Below are 22,508 nucleotides of genomic sequence, written 5' to 3' on the forward strand. Positions count from 1 at the left end.
GACCTCATTACGTACATTTCATGTGCATTTTTAATCTTGTATGAAAAAACAATTAGCCTTCTATCTTGGCAGTCAAGAAAATGAGTCAAGAAAAATTGTGGTAGATTTTTATATATTCTATATTTTAGATATTATTTCTGTTCATTTGGGACATCATCAAACACAGACAATACTTCATGGAGTTTTGGAATATTTATACAAAATGTATGTAATTATTAATTTTAGAAATAGTTTTAATATTAGGTTTCATACCCCAAACTCTTATATTTAGTGTAAATTAATTAATTATTTGGAAAAAAGGTTAAAGAAAAAAAAACTAAAAAGCTTTTTCCATCCATCCATCCATCCATCCATCCATCCATCCTATATAAGATATATTCAGGTGGTTTGCAATAGAGATGCGCGGTTGGCGGTTACAGCCGCGGACTCCGCGGATAAACCGCGGATTGGGCGGATGACGTGACGAAAAATAATATTTTAATTAAATTCGGGCGGGTGGCGGGCGGTTGAACCAATCAAATGAAAAATATATGTATACACAAATCAACGGATGGCGGGCGGGTGCGGTTTTGAAAATTGGTCAAAAACGTTGGTGCGGCTGGATGGCGGACGGATGATGATTTTTGTGATGCGGTTGCGGATGAAATAATAGCCCATCCGCGCATCTCTAGTTTGCAATGACTACTGGGTAAATTTTCCTCTCTACTTCCTGTGAAGTGATATATCGATCGATGTGTACTTTTTCATGGTTTTATATCCTCTGTACGATTTTAAACCTCACTTAATAAATGGAAAACATAAATAAAATGGAAACATTAAAATGTGTTATAAAACAAAATTCTTTAGATCTAGGGTCTCTCTTTTTCTCCATATCACTCTTATTTCTTTTGTCGTTTCTTCTCTGCACTTTTCCGTAACTGATTAATTTTGAGGAATTCATTATGCGCGCTTTCATTTTGTGCTGACTTGACATCTAACTTTCACAGCTCACTCCTTGAGCTCACTCTAATCCTCAGTAACAGCTGTATGACTGTTGCATTGTCAGCTCAATCCAGTCTCATATCCTTGAGAAAGAAAAGGTGGAGCTGATAGATAATCTCAGAGCTCACTTATGCCTTTATCTCTCACAGTCAGCGCGAGCATGTCCTATCATCTCACTGATCATATACGCTGCTGTGTTTTTACAGGACCAGAAACCATTGCAGAGGTCCTAGAGGAAGAGGAACTCATCAGAGCCATCAGTTCTCTGAAGTGAAGTCTCATCAGAGAAGTCTCAAGGGATCTCAAACCTCTCCTCCCCTTCTCTGCAAGGGGCCGCTGACATGATATAACCTCCAAGCCTCTAAGCGCACACGCAAACGAGACCCAGCGACCCCTGAGTCCCCCTTCTGCTCTGGAGGAGCCTCGAGGTGGTACGGTACCGCTGAGCTGAGCATGCCTCAAACATCTGTGTTGTGAAAGGAGAGTGTGCGCTGGACAGCATTAGGCGCCATGCGTCCGTGGACGGGCTCTTGGCGCTGGATTATGCTGGTGCTGCTGGCTTGGGGCACTCTGCTTTTCTACATTGGGGGTCACCTCGTGAAGGACAGCGAGCATCCGGAACGGTCCAGCAGAGAGCTCTCCAAGATTCTGGCCAAGCTGGAAAGGCTGAAACAGCAGAATGAAGATCTGAGACGCATGGCTGAGACACTCAGGTTGGTGAAATGTTTCAAGTCTGATATTTCTTTAAAAATTATTCCATTTTCTTTGTTTATTTTCAAACCTGAGATACTTGGTTAGTCAGGTGCTCTAAGCCAACAGGTTTGAGAAGTCTAATATGTGATATGTGAGCTGTATTATAATCTTCCTACATTTCCACAAGTTATCCCAAAATGTATCTAGCTAACCACAAGCAGTAAATATATAGGTGACTTTTCTGACTCCTCCTGCTTAAAACCCAAAAAGCCAGAGGGATTGTGAGGCCCCTCTTTCACGTTCTGTACTCATACTGAAATGCTATATATATATATATATATTAGTAATATTTTTACTAGTAGATTTTAAGTGTTTTGTAATTTTAATTAGTTATTTTTTTTAATTATTTATATTTAGCTTTCATTTTTTTAGTTTGAATAATTTTAGTACTTAAACTTTTTTCTTTTAGTTGCCAATCTTAAGTTTAAGGTTTAATGTGTATTATTTATATTTACATTTTTATTTATAATTAAACGTTTAATAATCAAACAGTACTAACATTACAGTTTAATATAATTGATTTTAATTTTTTTTCAGCATGATTTCAATCACTGAAACATATATATATATATATTATTATTTAATTTAGTTTTTTTAGTTTTTTTAATTTAGTTTTTTAGGAAGCAACAACAACCATTTTGGAAAAATGGCTCCCAGTTCTTCCTTTTCACAATTGTTTCACTACAATTCTCTTGGATTGGGCAACTGACTAGTAGCCCTCTATCAACCAAGTATTTATTTGGTGAGGTCAACAAGTTTATCTTGTCAATTTTATTTGTATAGCGCTTTCACAGTGCACATTGTTTTAAAGCAACTTTACAGAAAATCCTGATGTTAATGTTCATAATATTCTAATATCTCAATGCTTTGTAACTGCTTTTAGCAGATTAGAGCTGAATGATAATATAGTATACATTTTGCAATGACATAAACAGTAAGGAGTTGAAATTTGCAAAGCTTTAAAAAGGATGAATTATGAGGGTTGTAACACACTGTTCTTTAGGTTGCTAATAGCTTACCAGTCCTTTCAGCATGGTAAAAGGCAGTGTAGTTGCGTTTATAAATTCATATATTTTAACTGCTACTGACAATTCATCATGTACAATACATTTCAAGACAATTTACTTTCAGACAAATGTCCGTTGTTAGCAATGTTTCTTTTATGACTTATGATAGTGTAGCTCTATTGGTCTGTTTTCAGATGCTGGGTTACGATTGGTCCTCGTCAGCCAGTAGCTGATCTTGTATGGTCAGGCTTGCACTAGTCACTTCCTATCATGTACTGTGGCATTTGACAGATGGCCATTGGGCTAAATTTGAACTGCTTTGCTAGTTAAATGATCATTACCCTTAGGGAAACCTTCTATAATCAACGGATGCAAACGCACTTCCTCACAGTTCATCTGCATGCTGTAGTTTTCCTCTAAATGCGTGTGTGTTGTGCTTTAAAGCTGTGTGTTTGCAGTATGCAAACTTGTGTGTAACGTGTATTTCACTAAGCTGTGGACTCGTCATCTATCTGCTTATGCATTATGTAAACTCAGTTATCAGTGTTATTGTAAATTATTAAAATGACCCGGGTGACTTATTACACAAATGTGCCTCTTAATCATCTGATATATGACAGTGATTACATACACATGCTCACATGTGATTATATAAAATATATATATATCTAAACATAATACATTGCGTGACAGAAAGTTTTTTTCTATTCCTCAACCTATATCTTATAAAAACAGTTCCATGCAACAATTTTCCATTCAAGGTTCCTTGCACCAAAAATGTATGTAATTTTTCATGACCATTTTCCAACTGGCCACTATGATCTTACATAGGAAAAGCGGTTTGGAAAATGAATGGATGGATGGCCATTTTCCAGCCTCTTTCCCTGACACTGAACTGAACAAACCAAATATGAGCCAAATATTGTTGTTTTTTTGACTGATACTGATTCTTTTTTTATGTTTAGATGATCCAATAGTGTCTGATAATCGATATGCAGAAACATTTTTTTTATAATTTTTTATTTATGCTGTTTGAAACCCTAATTATTTCTCATTCAACCCCTGAATGTGAACATTGTGCTTTACCAGACTAATATTGTCAAATAATAAAAAGCTGGATAATTTTTGCAAGCTAGACATTAAAATATTAAGTTATGTTACCTGTGAGTGTTTATTGTTGAACACACTGCGTAATAGAGTTGTCAGGTGCTGTTTTTAAAGACCTATAATATCAAATTTGACTACTCCGAAATAGTTATGAACGCTACAAAACATCTAAAACCTTGGTAAACATCACGGAAAGTGTTTGGAAGCACCAGCACCATAAAAAGACTATGAAAATTATCCTCTCATAAACAAAAAGAGGAAACAGCACATCCTACTTCCTGACTGGATGTAAACAAGCCAAGAACAACAGATTTTTTTGGGAGGGACGTTTTTTCAGAACAAAGACAAAGGCTTATGATTATTCTGTGGTCAAATTTTCAAAAGCGTTTTCAAAAAGAAACTGCTTTGAAAGAATGCTTGTTACAACTGCTGTCAGTTTCAATGAAGTATTTCTCAGCTACAGATCATTGCATGCTACAGAAAATTATACATGATTGAAAACAACTGCTGTATGGGCAATGAATACCATGAAAAGAATCTGTTGACTTTAGTGACCTGCCTTTACCGGCGTCACACACGATAGACTGACTGAAAGAAATATTCATAAATGGAATAGGATTAGTATAAATTAAGCTCAATTTGCGGCATAATGTTGAACCACACCCCCAAAAAATCTGGATTAGTGTGGCACCTAACTTATGTTGGGTAACATACTGCAATGATGACAATCCTCCATTCACATATAACCCTGTGTTCAAATATGCCGCCTCCTATACTATATAGTAGAGAAAAAACAATACTTGAAATGAATAGTATGCATAGTATTTATAAAGCAGCTGTCGAAAAGTACCTGGATGACCTACTACTTCTGGCAAGATTCTGAAGTGTGTATCCAAAGGACACTTTAGTATCCGATTAGGCAACAGGAGAGGAGTTGTGAACGGCAGTGAAGTGATGCAACTGTAAGTCACATGACAAAGCCAATATGGCGGACATAGTAGAAAATTCAGAATTCATTCATATTACACAAATTCATACTATAACATACTTTTTTCGGGAAGTAGTACCTACACAGACAGTATTCGATTTTAATTGAGCCATTGAATCATTCACTCCAGTTTGTTCAAAAACTGATTTGCTCAGGAGTAAAATGCCAATGTGTGATGCTGGGAGCAGTGCAACAGTAGATTCTTGCTGTGGCTTTGTTTGTGATACTGTGGCAATACTGTGTCTAAAATGTCTAAAAGTTGCTTAAGATTAAATTATTTTTAGTTGAACTAGGGTTGTGCGATATCGATATTTTAGCAATTTCTGTCCTGCGGCAAAACATGAGTGCAGTTGCGTTTTAGACCAAACATATAATGGTGACTGAGTGCGACCTGAGCGCAAATGGTGAGATATTTTTGCTTAATAAAATGATCCTACCAGAAGAATAGCATGATAACTTTTTTATGTCTGTTCCATCTGTATCATCTCAGTCAGCTTATATGAGACTTTATGCATGCGCAGTAGGTGAATTTAGCATTTTCGAACGTTCAGTGTGGATGACAAACTTTTGGAAAATTGCTAGTGTGGACGGAGATTATTTTGAAACGAAAACCCAGTTCATGATGTATCCGGATTAATGTAGACGTAGCCTTAGTAACCGCCTAGAACTCCTTAGCAACCTGTTTAGAGCTTTTCTGTTAAAAGCAATGTGTTGTTTGCTCCATGTTTTCAGAAGCTCTGATTTCTCTGATGTAGTAAACTCCTGAATCTGACTTCTGATTAAGTGTTTGCATAGAGGTATTTGACTCCTTAGAGTGTGTATATGTGTGCGTGCCCTACTCGAAGTAGGACAGAATGAAGAAAGTGTTCTTTGTAATTTATGAACATGTACAGTCCTAACGATTTGAAACGGTTTGCTCTCCTCCTATCTCACCACCACAGAACAGTATCAGTTCTGTCAGTCTTTCATTAAGCACTTCCTGTGGGAATTATCACACACACACTGCGATTCCCTATTAGAGCCCACTGATGCTTCATCTCGCTTTTATATTGACTCTTGCGTAAATGAAAAGGCTGATAATGCACACACAGAGGGTAGGAGATATGTGGATGAGTGACGGCAGGCCAAAGATGGTGCTGTGATTGATCCAATTGGAGGAGCCTGATGGAAGAGAAGGTGTGCGACTCGAGCACTGACACTCTCACACAGACGCCGCAGTGCTGATGAAGATGCACTGATGAGTTGTGGTACAGTACAGAGTAGAAGTGAGCGTCACTGCGACGATGACAATCGTCCATTGTCCAATTGACAACAATTTAGAAATTTCCTTAATGTGACTGCAACTTAAAGCAAGTCGGTTCACTCAGCGGCCATCTTGGTAACGCCCGCAGTCAGTGGTTTTTCACGTACTAAGCATACAAATACATCTCCTACCTACTTAAAAGTAGAAATCTCCTAATTTTTGTTTTGATAACATAACTACAATCTGCAATAATATCTGGTATGATAAATTTATTTTGTTCAAATTACACTATACTGTATATACATGTTAAATAAAGTAGACAATGAGTAAATAAAGATCCGATACCTAAAAGGCTGAAAGTTCCTACAGCACAATTGACCATTCGCAAAGACCCGCCCCCTTTAGTTACTGTTGCTATGTCCGACAAGCGATGCCGCTCTCACACCACACACCATGTTCTCACACAGTGAAAAATACAGATGGTGGACAACCAGAATGAGACTTTTACCGCCGCCGTTCCCGCGGCGGCAAAATTGGGATGTGTATTTGCTGCCTTTTACCGCTGAGTGGCGCTGTAATCACAGACTTTGAAAAGTGTCAGTTTATTCTCTTTATGACGTAATCTGCCGCGGCAGTAATCTGAGCTGAGAGGCCACAGATAAATTCAAGATAAATATTGTGGTTAAACGAATTCAAATTCATTAAATTTAAACAAAGTAGACACGTTAAAAGTGTGTGCCCAGTTTTTCTATAATTTAGAAAGGCTATGTCAATAGGTTACTTGTCATTTACTTACATAAAATTAAAACATTTTCAGGACTTGCAGTTACTAACCGATGTTAGTCGGTTTAAGCATTCTTTGTTATATTCAGAATTAAATAGGCTTACATGTTGTTATGATTATCAATTGAATTATTTAATAAATAATCAACCACAATGCCTATTACTGCCGCAGCAAAAATAAACCAGTCGAATTTCAAAGTCGAAGCGAAATGACTAGGCTATACCGGGTGCCGCAAGTGACAGGGCAAAACAGCAGCAACTGCGGCATTTTAAAAGGTAAGTTTCCTATCTGTTTATTTAAAAAAAAATTTTTTGAAAAAATAAATAAATAGGCTAAACATGGCGCAAGATCTTGTAAAAAAAAAAAAAAAAAAAAAATCATTATTTGAACAAAAATGAGACTGATTGAATATGTAAAAATATAAACAAACAAAGTAGAGAATAAAACAAACTTTTAGGGAAAAAATATAGGCCTATTATGCTACAACAGAATTGGTTAACATTAACGAAAGCAAAATATGTAAAAATACATTTAAAACAAAATAAAACAAAACAAATTCGTGGCCGAATACAAATCGGTTCAAATACCGAACAAACAGTAGTAGACCTAGGCTATTCAGACCATAGCTCTGTGGTCAATGCATTAACATAGCCTCTCGGAGCTTCAAACGATCTGAGATCGAATTTCAGTGTAGCTGACAGTGTTTATGTTTTTCCGTTCTTGATGCGTAAAAATGCATCTGTTTATTAAAGTCAATCGTCTTGTTTAATTATCAATTGTACATTACAACATAAATTTGCAACATTCCAGTTGTGCCGCTGCAAAGACGACACATCTGATGAAGGAAGACTGTCAGCCGATTGCACCAGAAAATGAAGATGATGAAGCTCGTCTTTAATCTGCTAAATTATTTTTTTTGTGTGTGTGAATCATTCACGAGATTGAGATGACTGACAGTGATACCCGGCCATAGCAACGGAAGACATTATTCAAAACAGATCGAAAAAATCAGAAAAATACTTTCAATACAGTATTACTTTCAATTAAAAAATAAACTGAAAATGTAAAAGAAAAAGAAAATAAATTAAGTTTGAAAACCCATCGCACATTTCAAGGTATGAATAAAGTGTCGGGACAGTTTATTTATTTAAACAGGGTTGCATCGATAGAGTTTATTCCCTTTGTGATGCAAAATAAGAAACACAGAATCTTATTCTTGCAACATTTTAAATTTCTATTGTCAAAGAAATTGCAGCTAAATTAAAAAATCAAAACGGTACAAAACGAAAAAAGTTCAAAGCAACATAAATTAAGAACAGGCGTTTTTCTTTGCCTCTCTCGCGCTGGATATTTTTTTACTAAGTTTGGTCTCCCTCACTGCGCGCGGTGGGTCTTTCTCGAAATTAAGCATTAATAATACAGCTGATAATACTGTATATGTCGATGTGTGTCATCCACACAAATCACGAAAGAAAAAATCGAAAAAATGTGTTAATTTAATTTGTAGAGGATTTTTTTTTAACTCAAACATTAACACTGAAATAAATGAAACTAAATTATTGTAATTTTTTTGGCACACCACGACGAGTGGCGCTATGCATTGTTCTAAAGCCAGGTTTTATTCTAGCATGTTGAATTAGTGTTGGACAAACGCGGCGGCGCGTTCATTTGAATGAAGAGCGTTTGAGCGAACACACACTGGAACGTTATGCCATGTCGCAACGAGTGAATCGTGGCCGAGTGGTTGAACTTACGTTACGATCATATAGATGACACCGGTTCGAATCCCGAACTAACTTGGACTACTGATATTTTTATATTAGCCTATTAATGCGTTTAAACGACAAACAATAAAATCAGAACCAGTATTCTGTTGCGTTCATGGTTTCAGTGGCAGTAACAAATAGCTTTTGTTCCTTCAAAGATACAACATGCCTTGCTGAATTCACCTTACAATAAAACGAGGTGGGTCGCGAATTAAAGAGCTCTGTATCTGCTAAATTGAAATTGTGTGTGGAAAACCTTTAAATACAATCAATAAAACTACAATATATAATTTAATAAGATATAGGGCCTATACTGTACATAGGCTATGGACTTTTGGAGATTTTGAGATTAATCCTTAAAATAATTTAGCCTTTGCCTGCTCATCAGGCTGGCTCCGACACTCTCCATATGAAAGACGGAACATTAACACCTCTGTCCTGCACCCCCACGATAAAGCAACTATTGCCTTCTCCAAACCCCCCACAGGCTAGCTGAGTTTGCAAAACAAAACAAAGAGTTTGCCACTCGTTGTGGTGTGCCAAAACACTTAATTATAAACTTAAATATTTCATTCAAAACAATCTCAAAACGCTTTGTGACATTTTGAAAAGCCGTGGATGCATTACTGCCACTGAAACCATGAACGCAACAGAATACTGGTTCTGATTTTATTGTTTGTTTAAACGCATTAATGCATTAATAGGCTAATATAAAAATATCAGTAGTCCAAGTTAGTTCGGGATTCGAACCCGTGTCATCTAAATGATCGTAACGTAAGTTCAACCACTCGGCCACGATTCACTCGTTGCGACATGGCATAACGTTCTAGTGTGTGTTCGCTCAAACGCTCTTCATTCAAATGAACGCGCCGCCGTGTTTGTCGAACACTAATTCAACATGCCAGAATAAAACCTGGCTTTAGAACAATGCATAGCGCCACTCGTCGTGGTGTGCCAAAAAATTTACAATAATTTAGTTTCATTTATTTCAGTGTTAATGTTTGAGTTAAAAAAAATCCTCTACAAATTAAATTAACACAAAGTCGGCTATAAGAGTCCTTTATAGGCTACGTAAAAAAGCAAAGGGCTTACAGTCTTAACATTTAGGCTACTTTGCTTAAATTCGATACATTTATTTTCAGTAGGGCCTAATAAATTTGTAGGGATGTAATTTCAGTATGCTTTACCAACGCTATTTATTCAGTTAAAGTTCCAAGAGGTCTGGTCTCTATATTTCCTTCCCAGCTGACACTAATATGCAAGTGCACAGCAAAATTCTATTCTAAAAAAAAAAAAGTCTATAGGCCTACTATACTGTTGTAGCCATTAAATAATCTCATTTAGTATCATATTTGTTAAAATATTATAATGTTATTTTTTTCCATCTATGTTGAATATGAAAAGTGAACAGCACGAGTAAGATAGGATGCATTATATCGAGAGATGGATATGGAGTGGGTCAGACATGATTTTGACCACTTCATTACGTTTTGTTTAGTAGAAAACCTTTCTTTAAAGTGAATTTCGTTTTCTATAAATTGTATCTTAATTTTAATCAATTTTTCATCAACCAATTGCCTGTATTTAAATAAGTAAGAGAAGCAAATATAACAGACACTAATCATGGAGGCGCCCGCGCGGTCACTTGCATTGCACGTCAGCTGGAGCGCATCTCATCCTCCTAACTTAACGAAACTCAGCGTATGCCTCACACAGACATGATAAATACATCAAATACACAAAGCTTGAAATGTCTTCAAACGAAATAATTCAAAACGAAAAGAAAAAGGCTACTCTATATAACGCCAGTTCAACATGCCAGAATAAAACCTGATTTTTGAACAATGCGTAACGCCACTCGGCCTGGTGTGCCAAAACACTACATTTTAAACTTCAATGTTTAATTCAAAACAATCTCAAAACGCGTTGTGACATTTTTTTAAAGCAGTAGCCAAGCCCATATATATTAAGGGCATTGAAACCAGGATCTTAACTAAAACGCGTTCCGAGTAATCTCTCAAAAATTATGCCACACTACTCCATGTATTTTTTTTTTAAGGACTGCTTTTGAAATCACTATAAATTACTATGCAATTGTATCGCTCACGAGAGCTCTTCATTTATCTAATTCCTCAATAGAATAGTAAAAATATTCCGCGTCATTGCTCCTAATATCGTCTCTATTTTTAACTTTTGATTCTATTTTTTCAGTTCTAAAATTTATTCTATATTTGGTTCTATTCTGTTGTAGCCTAATAGGCCTATTTATATATATGAAAATTATGCCTATTAGGCTTAGGGTTTTATATTTAACCCACTTACATTTTAAAATGCGGCAATTGCTGCTGTTTTGCACAATGTCCCTTTGCGCCACCTGGCGGTCATTTCGGGAACGACTTTGAAATGCGGCTGGTTTATTTTCGCCGCGGTGATTTCGCCGCGGCAGCTGGCGCGGCGGTAATAGGCATTTTGGTTGTCCACCATCTGTACATTGCGGAGCAAAGAGGACACTGACAACACGCTAACAGACAGGACAGACCAGGTTACTTTTGATATGAAACAGTCTCAACTTCCAAATGTGGTCATTTTTTTTAAAGAAATTTAAACAATATACCGTTTTGTGGCTCTTTGATGTGTCTGACAGATCGCTGTAGAGCCTCTTAAAGCTGCTCGTGAACTGATTATCTATTCCTTCTAGTTAATTTATAGCATCAAATAAACATGAAAGAACATAAGAAGGAATGTTTTAACCCGCGGAAAGACGTCAGTACACTCCGTTTTTCAAGTTCAAATCCTCCAACGTTAATCTACTAACTCTCCTGACTGCTTTGTCGGACAAAAATGGCGGAGGGCGGATTATGATTGGTCAGATCGCCTGTCAATCAAACTCCCTGCGAAGGGTCAATTGTAATGTCTGTGTGCTTTTGTGTTGAGGACTTTTAGTGTGTAGTTTTGCTTTGTTCTATTTTCAGTTTTTTACTGGATTGTTTTCAGGTGTTTCTTGTTAGTCCATTTACCTTGGTGTATATATAGCCCTTGTATTTCACTTTTTCTTTGTCAGGTCTTGTTCCTTTGTGGACATTCCGTTAGTGTTCTGTTCCTTGTGTTCTTCCTAGTTTCCGAGTTCTTTTTTATTGTTATTTAATACTACTTTCCTCTGTCTCCAAGTTCATCATGTTTGATAGCCATATTCTGAGTTCTCTATTTATTTTTCTCAGATTGGTTCATCTCCTTCCTCTAATATTGTCTCTAGATATATATATTTGTGTGTGTGCTGAAAAACTGAGAAGTTATAAAGGATAAGGGTGGAGATGGACTTTGGCCGATGAAGCTGATGTTTTTCATGATAAGAGCTGATATTTACATTTTGCATGATGACACATAGATATCCTCAAGACATGTGCCAGCATGCGCAAGGCCGTCTGTGTTTGCCTGGATCTACATTTAAGACAATTTTATATATTATGAAATGTTTCTGATGGATTCATAGCATGAAATTGATTTTTTTATCAGCAGCAAAACGATGCCCAGAGTAACGTTTATTGCTCTTTCATAGCTCAGGAGATTTAATGAAATAGTCATTTACACATTCAGGTCTTAGATATTTCTCATAAAATTCCTTTGGAGAAATAAAAATAGAAACAAATGTGATGATATATTTGGATGGCATATCTAATATATCTATATACTGTAGGTATTTGAGTTCATATTGAGATCTCTGACTTGATTGCAGAATTCTTTTGGAATCTTTGCTCAATTCGCTCTCCATTTAATCTCATTACAGTCTTGGAGAAACAATGGAGAGATTTAATTTCAGATTTTGCTTTGATTTTAATAAATGGCTGTCCAGCCAATAGATGCTGCCGAGAGGCCGCGCCCACGTGAGCTAAGAGCCAGTCACAGCATGAGGTCCTTGCCTGGCATTGCATCGCCATAGCGACTGTGAACTCTGGATTCACTGACAGTCCATTAGTACCTACTAAATGTGACTAATTACACTTGGGTTTAGACTTGGCCTTTTATTTGGCCTCTCTATTTGGTGCAGCTGTAATAAAAAACATCAAACTGTAATTAGCTTTGATTTAGGGTTCCCACACACAACTCACATTGACAAATTTCCAAAACAAACTATTCCACACCACCACCAGTCATCTGTAAAAGTGAAAACACACACTTATTTCAGATCCTACTCACATTTGTATAACAAATGTGCACTTTAGGAGCCTCATCATTTGCAAATAGGCACAGGCAGTCATTGACTTCATGCACACACAGCACACACTGCGGCAGAGCTGTGATTTAACAGGACATTCTACCTAAAATAATGATATTGTTATTGTATTATACCAATACGTGCAGTTACCAATAATGTTGCCTATTTTATTCCATTGAAATGGACATTTGATAGTATAGCACCAATTTTAAATTTACTTACAATATAGGCCTATTAACATCAATATGTTCAATAATTAAACATGAATTAACACCTAATTTATAGGTCAAATATTCTGACAGTGAGTTGGGACTCTTTAACAGATATTGTTTTCCTTTCATCTGGCTTTTAATTATTGATGTACATTCACCTGTTGAAATTTCTGAAGGCACACAAAGAAAGTGATTTTCTTTTTTCCTGCAATCAAAGATCATTAGAACAGAACAGATTTTACTCAAGAGGAAAACTGACAGCTTCCTCCATAATTCATTGAGGTCCAGCTTTTAAAGCTCTTTATTTCACTTTGTACTTGTCCTTATGAAAAATTAACACAGTTCTTGTGTAGTATCCATAGTCTAACTGGGCTGTTGGTAATACGACTAGGTCAAATCATCCGTTTGGTTTCTATAATTGAAAATGTGTATTTGTTATGAAAATAATGCTTAACACATTTAGTTCTACTGCTATCAAATTGTATCAAATGTACTACGGTTTGTTTTAATATGTTTAATTGTTAAACCTTTTTTTTTTTTAATTGCTCGTGTCAGTCTCAACCTGTACGTCTTCTTGTATAAACACAAAGGAAGGAATGTGTTGCAGTGTTGTTTTTTTTTGTCCAGACAATGAAAATCAATAGGGTCCATTATATAGAGAAAAACATTCTTCAGAATATTTTCTTTTATGTTCGACAGACTGTCAAGAGGGGGAGTAAAAGAAGACCGTATTTTCATTTTTGGTGAACTATTCCTGTAAGCATTGAGTCAAAGGGTTTTTCACAGGCAATTCGTTGTTGAATTCAAATGTGTAAGTTTTTATTATTATTATTATTATTATTATTATTATTAAAGTTGCCTAAATGCCATTAAGGAATATTCAGTCCCTTTTAACCTCTGCCTGTATGCTAAGAATAAGGGGTACACTTAAGCCTGAAATACACTACACAACTAAAATATGAAGCAGATTTTCAAAACACTAGGCATTATACACTTGCCGACTTTTTACAAAGAACAACTGGGCACCTATTACACTAAATGACTGAGGATCACACATAACCAGACAATCAAATTCATTCTAAACACAACAAACTTTGCTAGTAGACAAATAAAAAAAAGATATATATAATCAGCTCAAAATATCAAACATGTTTGTTATCCTCCAAATGGATGGAATGGAATCACTCTGTGATGGAATCATAGTCTAATGAATATAGAGTCTGTGCCCATCATATACTTTGCGCAATTTTCTGTAAAAACAAAAACAAAACAACTACCCAAAATCTGCAGAATTGACTTTCAGCAATTAGTGTCGACTCGTCCAGATTACAAATTGCAGCATTAACCTTGGCAAAAGTGCATTCCAGCCTGTAGTAATATTCACAATGACAACATTTGAGATAAGCCAATCAGTTATAGTTTTCAATACTTACGATATTGTTTGTAATCTATCACCACACAAGTAGGACCACACAAATTTGTTTCAGCAACTGTCGAACAGCACCATGAACTTATTAGAGGGACAATCCCTCTGCAGTCACCTGGGGTTAAGTGCTTTGCTTAGTGGCACAATAGTGATGGCTCTTGGCTCACTTCTTGCAGGGTTTAAACCAGCAACCTTCCGGATACAAATCCTGAGCTTGCATTACACTTGACACGGTCAGTCATAGTGTAACTGTAGTCATGTTGTGGCATCATCAAGTTCTTGTTCAGCACATCTATATTTCTGTCACACGCACACCTACACACCAGGTGTCATACAAAATGTCCTCCAATTCGTCAGTAATGACTGAAGAGGTTGACTGAGTGTCTGTTTGCTACCTCACTGGCAGCTCTTGTCACTCTGAAATGTTCTCATAGAGGGTCAAAACCATAGCCCACAGCAAGCCGTTGGTACTTTCGCCTGAGCGTGACAGTTTTAGGCATCTTTCACTTACGGTTTTCACACTTATTTTCATCCTGTCTGCTTTTTGTGTAAGTGTATGTGTCCTACTTTGGTACAAGTGTCTCTGTGGGCTGCCACAACATCTCGCAAGAGTTCAGCGTCAGCAGAAAACACGAAGCCTCGTGGGATTTCCATCACACCTCTCTGACAGCCGTTCCCAAACTCTGGTGTGTTTCTAAATGTTTCTCCCTGCCCCTGCTGTGAGTGATGTGGCCTCATTAGCTGGTGATTGCTGGTTATGTAATGCCACATGATGAAGCTCAGGTTTCTGAGGAGAGGTGATGTATGAGGAGAACAGAAAGAGAAAGAGAGAGGAGGGTGGTCAAGTGAATAGTGTTGCCTCTATTGTTACTGGCTTAGAAATTGTTACTAGATTAGAGAGAAGACCATCTACTGTTTCTCACACATGCACTAATGTCCTCTTGTGGGGGACAGTTTGAGAGGTTTATGTTTTTAAAGTGTGTGTCAGGACTGTGTTAGCTGTGCCAGTCTAAAAGACAACATTAAATTGCATCCGCAACATTTACTGTAATTTTGAATGTGACCTATTTATGTGTGATACTGCACATTTAGTGAACAATAATTTAGAGTGAGGTAAAGTCTCATTGATTGATTATTGATGTATTGATTACATTAAATGTTGTTTTAGATGGGGGGGGGGGGGGGGGGGGGTCTTGCACTGTCAGAGACATTTAGGCTTTTACTCAATTACACTATATTCTTTAAAAGTATGGAGTCAGTAAGATTTTTCTTAAAGAGATTAATGCTTACTTTAATTAATAAAAAATACATTTGTAATTTACAAAAGATTACTATTTCAAATAAATGCTGTTCTTTTGAACTTTCTATTCATCAAAGAATCCTGGGAAAAAAATGCATCACATATTCCTCAAAAATACTAATCAGCAAATACTATTTTCAACGTTGATATAATAAGAAATGTTTCTTGAGCAGCAAATCAGCGTATTAGAATGATTTCTGAAGGATCATGTTACACTGAAGACTGGAGAAATGATGCTGAAAATTCAGCTTTATCATCACAGAAATAAATTACATTTTAAAATATATTAAAATAGAAAACAGTTATTTTAAATTTGAATAATTTTTCATAATATTACTGTTTTTACTGTATATTTAATTAAAAAAATGCAGCCTTGGTGATCATAAGAGACTAATTTTTATAAACATTCTTACCAACCCCAAACATTGAATCATAGTGTACGTGAACACCAATACTTCTAGCTATACAAGGTTGATTTCAAACATCGATATGTTCCGAAGTGTTTCAAAATGTAATGCAAGTGCATGTTGCAATTCATAGTGTTGCCACAAGAGGTGCTACAGTGAGCATTTGCTTAAACTTCCTTCTTCTATGGTCAGTTTTCTCTGTTTTGTCATGGCAAATCAGGGCTGTGTTCCACTTTGCTTTAGACATATACTCGCAAACTTCTCTAAAGTACCTCCCCTCATGAGAATCCCAACAGCCGATTTGGAAGTCCGTTCCACTTTGGACACGGGTCCCCCAAGAAATGGGCAACTCAAGCCATGTACTGTAAGCAATGATGTGCATCTGAATCCATGAGAGAGGGGGAAGATAGCGTAGCGAGGGAAGGGCATAACATTGTGAAGTGGAATGCAGCACAGAAGTTTAATGAAAATTTTGCAGCACACATTTCAGTATTTGTGCCTTTTTTTTCAGGTAAAATACCTAAACATCCTTATAACTCTACCCCTAAACCTACCCATCACAGAAAACTTTCAGAATTTTTTACATTTTTAAAAACACAATTTAAAAAAGCTGTTTTCCTCTTGGGGACCAAATGTTTTCTGATAATGCCTTCTTTTTGTTTTGGCCGATTTACAAGGCTTTTCTAGGTCATTTTCAGTCGGTTGTGATAATATTTCACTATATAAGTGAGAAAATGTGGCCCTCACAAGTAGAACCAAATCTACACACACACATCACACATAAACGCCATTTCGCTCATTTCCTTTCTCTCTCTCCTCGTTTTGTCCTTGACCAGCCAAGAATGACATAAATTTTTGACATAGCAATTTTTCTGATGGCAGATTCCTCCACTCATTCTCAGTTTCACCCATCTTTCTTTCTCTTTTTCTGTGTCATTCCTTCTGTTGACAGACATCCATATGACCAATTGCATCCAGGTGTAATGGCAATGTGTTGTTTACCATTTCAAAACCCTATGCACGCCTTCCCACGAATGCATTTCCATCCCTCTCTCCTCAGATAAGACTTCTGCAGCCCTATTCTCATTTTTCCTCCCCCTCTTTCTCTCTATTGCTGTCTCTCTCTCTTTCAAGTGAGGCGAGTTTTCACAATGCTTTCCATTCACGCCAAACACATTTCAAATACAGCTCAGATTTCCACTACAAACCCACTGCAAGGGCACAGAGCTGTGCATGAGAAAAAGGCGGACCGAGCTCTGAGATGTGTGTGTTTGCATTTTGGCCACAAAATCTGATGAAACCTTTCATAGGGGTATTTGAAAACATCCTTGTGTGGAATAATATTTGTGAAAATAAATCAATATTATTATTTTGATTATTATTATAAAAATGCAAAAAAGTTTTCTTTTAGGGTTTATATATATATATATATATATATATAATTTTTTTTACATGGCTTATATAGGCCTGTAACACAAATATGTATTTTATTATTATTATTATTATTATTATTATTATTATTATTGTTATTATTATTATAAATAATTAATAAATGAGAGATTTCTTTAGGGGTAAGGTTACTTTTTAATTGTACTATTTTTATTCTATTTTATATCTAACTTTTTATTTCTAATTTTCATGACCTTTTTGTTTTGCCCGTCATTTTGTAGCTGAAATAAAATTAGTTTATGTACAATCCAGGGTTTCTGTGCAATGCAATAAAATATCTCCAATTCATTTTTTATTTCTTAGAAGATCTTAGAATGTACCAAAATTACTATAATATTAGAGGTTAAAATTAACAGAGCTATTGTTTTCAACTGCTATTTATTTTCAGATATAATAATTACACTCAAATAAAAGCTGAAATGTTTGTGTGCCACTCAGTTGCACATAAGATAGTTTTCATATACACTTGTCTTCATGGTAAATTTATTCAAATATACAGTACATATATGTGTTTATTTATAGTTAACTAATAACTTTTCTGAGGTAAATGCAATGTTTAGTGACATTTTTCACAAGCTGTTTTTTTTTTTAAGTCTTTCTGTGAAGAAACAGAATTAAGCGATTACATGAGACATGATTCATTTCAGTAAGTTGTACTGTATCTTTCAACATACCTTTTGATATTCTTGCATGTTTTTTCTGGCTATAACTTGTGTTTTCTTTACACAGTATGAGTTATAGTCTGAACAAGTTTTTCCACCCCCTTTTGATTGACAGGATATAACCGGACCTGATCATTGGCTGTTTTTAAAGTTGTGAAAATCATTGCTTTTATCGGCCGATACCGACTGTTGGCCAATACATTGGTGCATATATTTTATCGGTACCGGCCGATAAAAGCAGAATGAAGTGGCCCTTAGGTAATATGAGTCTGAGACTCCTGGTGTATGGAAATTATAATTGGCTTTATAGAAAAGCAATAAAAATGGTATGTACCAATTTAGATTTAGGAGAACTAATGTGTGATAGAAAGAGAGAGAGAGAGAGAATATACAGGATCTTTAGTCTAGTAAAGGTAGTCATCTCATAAATGAACAACATTTGGCTGAAGGAGTGTCAGGGAATGATGGAGGTTCAGGTCTTGGGATGTTCGTCGGTAATGAAATTTATAAGATGGAAATGTGTGTGTGTTGGACTTGAGGAGCCCACGCTGGGCAGGCTTCGGTCAACTGTTTGTGAGTCTGTGTGTGATGAATAGCCCCTGCCACCAAATGAATTGCCCGCAGTGGCTGCCGCAACTGATCATTGCATTAAATTGGAACTGGAAGCAAGGAGCGAAGGCCCCAGGGAAATTAGCCAACCACAATTCACCTTGACCTAGTAGGCCACACGTTCACTCTTGCTCACACCGGTTCAAAAGATCATAAGTTAACGCACAGCGCATGAACATGCCAGTTCCCCAGGCAAGGTCCATGCTAATATGTTTCTCTCTCTCTGTCTTCCAGGTTACCTGACGGACAGGCCGATGGTGGTCCTGGAGCCGTGGGTAAATTACGTAAACTTGAAGAGCAACTGATCAGGGCGAAGGAGAAGATCAACTCTTACCGAAGTCTCCCTGCTGATGGTGTGTAAATACACACACGTTTATCTAAATAAATGCACACCACAGAATTTTATAGTTTTTATGTAAAGCTAACAGAACAATAGGATTTCTTTTCTGCTGGTCAGGCCAGTAGTTTACATGTATACTTGCTTACCTACATTTTCACTGGCTGAACCAGTGAAAAAAAATCTCTCTCTTTATGTTAAGAATTATTTATATATAATATGTCATTATATATATACATTTATGTCATTATATATACATTATTTTATTTTAAATTATATATTTTTTACTTGCCTGCCATTATTTAAAATGCTGGCCAAACCACACAAAAAAAAAAAATCATAAAAATGTCAGAGAAGTATTCGTAAAATTATTATTTGTTTAAATGTCAGAAAGTACCTTTTAATTTAATGTCTCAATATCTGAAGCAAATTAACTTAATACAAACCAAACCATAACTCTAAAAGAAAACATTTTTCATGTTTTTTTGAATTTTTTATTTAATCTCTGAATATATAAAGCAAATTTATTTATATTATTTATTTTTTTACTTTCCTGTCAAAAGAGTGAAAATATTGGTCGAAACACAAAGATTCTTAAAAGTATATATTTTTTAAAATATCAGGAAATGCATTTTAATTTAATATAAATATAAAGGACAGTAACTAATCCAAACCATAACGTTTTGCAGTTTTTGCTTTTTACCTTTTAAGGCTGTCTCTAGACATTCCTAAAGGGAGGTTTTGTCAGATTTAGTAAGCTTCTGGGCATCCTAAAAAAAGTGTTGAGTAAACACACGTGTGCGTGTGCGTGTGTGTGCGTGTGCGTGTGCGTGTGCATGCGCGTGCGTGTGTGTGCGTGTGTGTGCGTGTGTGTGTGTGTGTGTGCGTGTGTGTGAGACGGCTCTTTTTCAGATGTGCAGTAATAGCTTGCTGTTAATACTGAGTGAAGGAAAGATGAAACGTCAAATTAATAGGAACCTTTTAATATGGATGAAAAGTGTGAGTGTGTATGAGAGTGAGTATTTGCAGTGAAGGACGGTCATATCACTACAGGCGGTCTGTGTAAATCGTCCTCTAGCCACCCTTTGCCTTCTGTCTACAGACACATGCATATATACTGTGGCCTCAAAAAGTAATTAGAGTCTCCAGACACATTTAAAAATAAATGTAATTCTAAATATTTTATATAGTGTATATATTTAACTTATATTTAAGACTTTATGTGGACCAGCAGAGATCCAGGGATGCTGGTTCACTTATCATGCTAGTAGAAGTAATGCGAGTTGTGAATACGTGAACGTAAATAGTAGTAACGAGACCAAATAAGAACGAAACTTTCGGTGCCTGACTTTTTTTTACCGCCCCCTATAAAACATCTCGCGGCACGAATGTTCCAATAGGGTCTAATAAAACATCTCCAGTTAACCAGCAGAGCATTCATTTCGTTCGTTTGTTAAATAAGAGACGATCTAGCGCTGAAATGTGTAATCACAAAATATAATGCACACAAACGTGTCCCTGCTTGATATACAACCACTGATGAGCATAATCGGTTAAAAAAAAAAAAAAAAAAAAACTTTACGAATGCGGATTAGAACCCAAAACCTCTGACATGCTTGACGAAAGTTCAAGTTCAGCTGCCAGTGTCGTGGTAGACATGGTAAGTCTAGTATTTTAATGCCAACTGCAAATCTTGCATATCAAGTATAAAGTATATGAAGTATATTTATATGAGGCTATACTGTGTGTGTTAAATATTTCTGCTCAGTGTCAGATATTTCTCTGTTTTAAAGTAAAAGTCATAATATGAGAAGACAACATTTTTATCTTAACTTAAGTGTTTTAGGCTACATCAGTAGCCTATTAAACAGCGCAAATTTTCATTTAATCAGAAATCAGAAAGATTTAAGTTAATATTGTGTCCAGTTTGGACACACACAGGTATTATTTTTTTTATAAAGTGTGTGCGGTTTCGTTTTCTTAAGTACCGGTTCAAGAACAGTTTAAGCACCGGAACTGTTTAAAAAATACCGAGTAGGTACTGGTATCAGATAAAACCCAACCCTAGTTGTGAAGTACTTCAGAAATAGAATGGGGCATCAGTTTACAATTGGTTGTGTCACGCCACATTCAGTGTAGACAGCATCATTGATTATAATGGGTTCTATTTGCTTTTGTCACGTTGGTCCGCTCGCGTCTGATGTAGACACGGTGTTAAGCTTTGAACCTGTCCTCAGTCCTGTATAATAACCCTACACACACACACACACACACACACACACACACACACACACACATCCTCTGTGGCTGGTTTCTGGGTCATCAGCTCTTATAGTATTGCAGTGAATGATCTTTTGAGAGGAAGCACTAGAGAAACACTATACACTGAGGATCACAGCCGTGTTCCGGATTGTTTTACGGCCACTGATACTCTTATTGAATGACACCGCTTTTTAATCCCACACACAACTTTGCGCTGCCTATAGCATCCACACATGTACACAGGACACACAGTACACACATTCTTGCACATATGGCCAACAGCACGAAACAAACACTCTACACCTCCATCCACTTATGAACAAAAATCCCTGAATGCTATTTGCTGTAACTTCTGTTATGAGGTGTGGAGGAGATGAACCCAAATGCAATAGAACAACGTTTATTGTAGACAAAAAGGGAAAACAAAACCCACAAGGGGGCAAAACATAGACAGGACAACGAGTGACAAAACTAAACTATGACTTGACAGATAACAAGACGATAAACAAACAGCAAATACAGAATCAGAACTTTCTCTAGACACTACTCTTGACAGGATACTCACAAGGTTTCACCAAGTATGATAATGAACTAGCACAGGACAGCAAACACAAGGGGATTAAATAGGGAGAAACTGATAATGACAGCAGGTGACACAGATGAAACAATAATGACTAACGAGGAGAACAAGGGGGCGGGGTTAAGTGACGAGACAACACAAGCAAAAGGCATGTGCTTGCACACAAAACATGGGTCTGTCATGATCCTGCCTCAAGACTAGCGAAAATCAAGGACAAGAAGGCAGAATCATGACAACTTCTTTAATGAGTTTTTTAATGGATGACGTCAGTCAATGTAGATATCTAGAGAGTGTAGTATATAATGCATAATGTTATTATTTTTGGTTTAATAACAATGAGCAGATTACATATATATTAACTGTTTTAATATATTTTACAATGTAATTTATTCATGTGATCACTCCATTATTTAAGTATTCAG

At 36.3% G+C, this 22,508-nt stretch overlaps 1 protein-coding gene across 1 annotated transcript in view; it reads left to right on the forward strand.

The window, feature by feature from the left end:
• Window positions 1-22,508, forward strand: part of fut8a (fucosyltransferase 8a (alpha (1,6) fucosyltransferase)) — a 92,278-nt gene that overhangs the window by 48,744 nt on the left and 21,026 nt on the right. The window contains exons 3-4 of the mRNA XM_084393522.1: window positions 1,188-1,694; window positions 19,142-19,260. Of these exons, the coding sequence (XP_084249648.1) occupies window positions 1,492-1,694; window positions 19,142-19,260 (322 nt within the window). The 5' untranslated portion in view covers window positions 1,188-1,491. The remainder of the gene's footprint in view (window positions 1-1,187; window positions 1,695-19,141; window positions 19,261-22,508) is intronic.

Source organism: Rutilus rutilus, assembly GCF_951802725.1.
Source record: "Rutilus rutilus genome assembly, chromosome: 21".
In the NCBI taxonomy this organism is placed as follows: Eukaryota; Metazoa; Chordata; class Actinopteri; order Cypriniformes; family Leuciscidae; genus Rutilus; species Rutilus rutilus.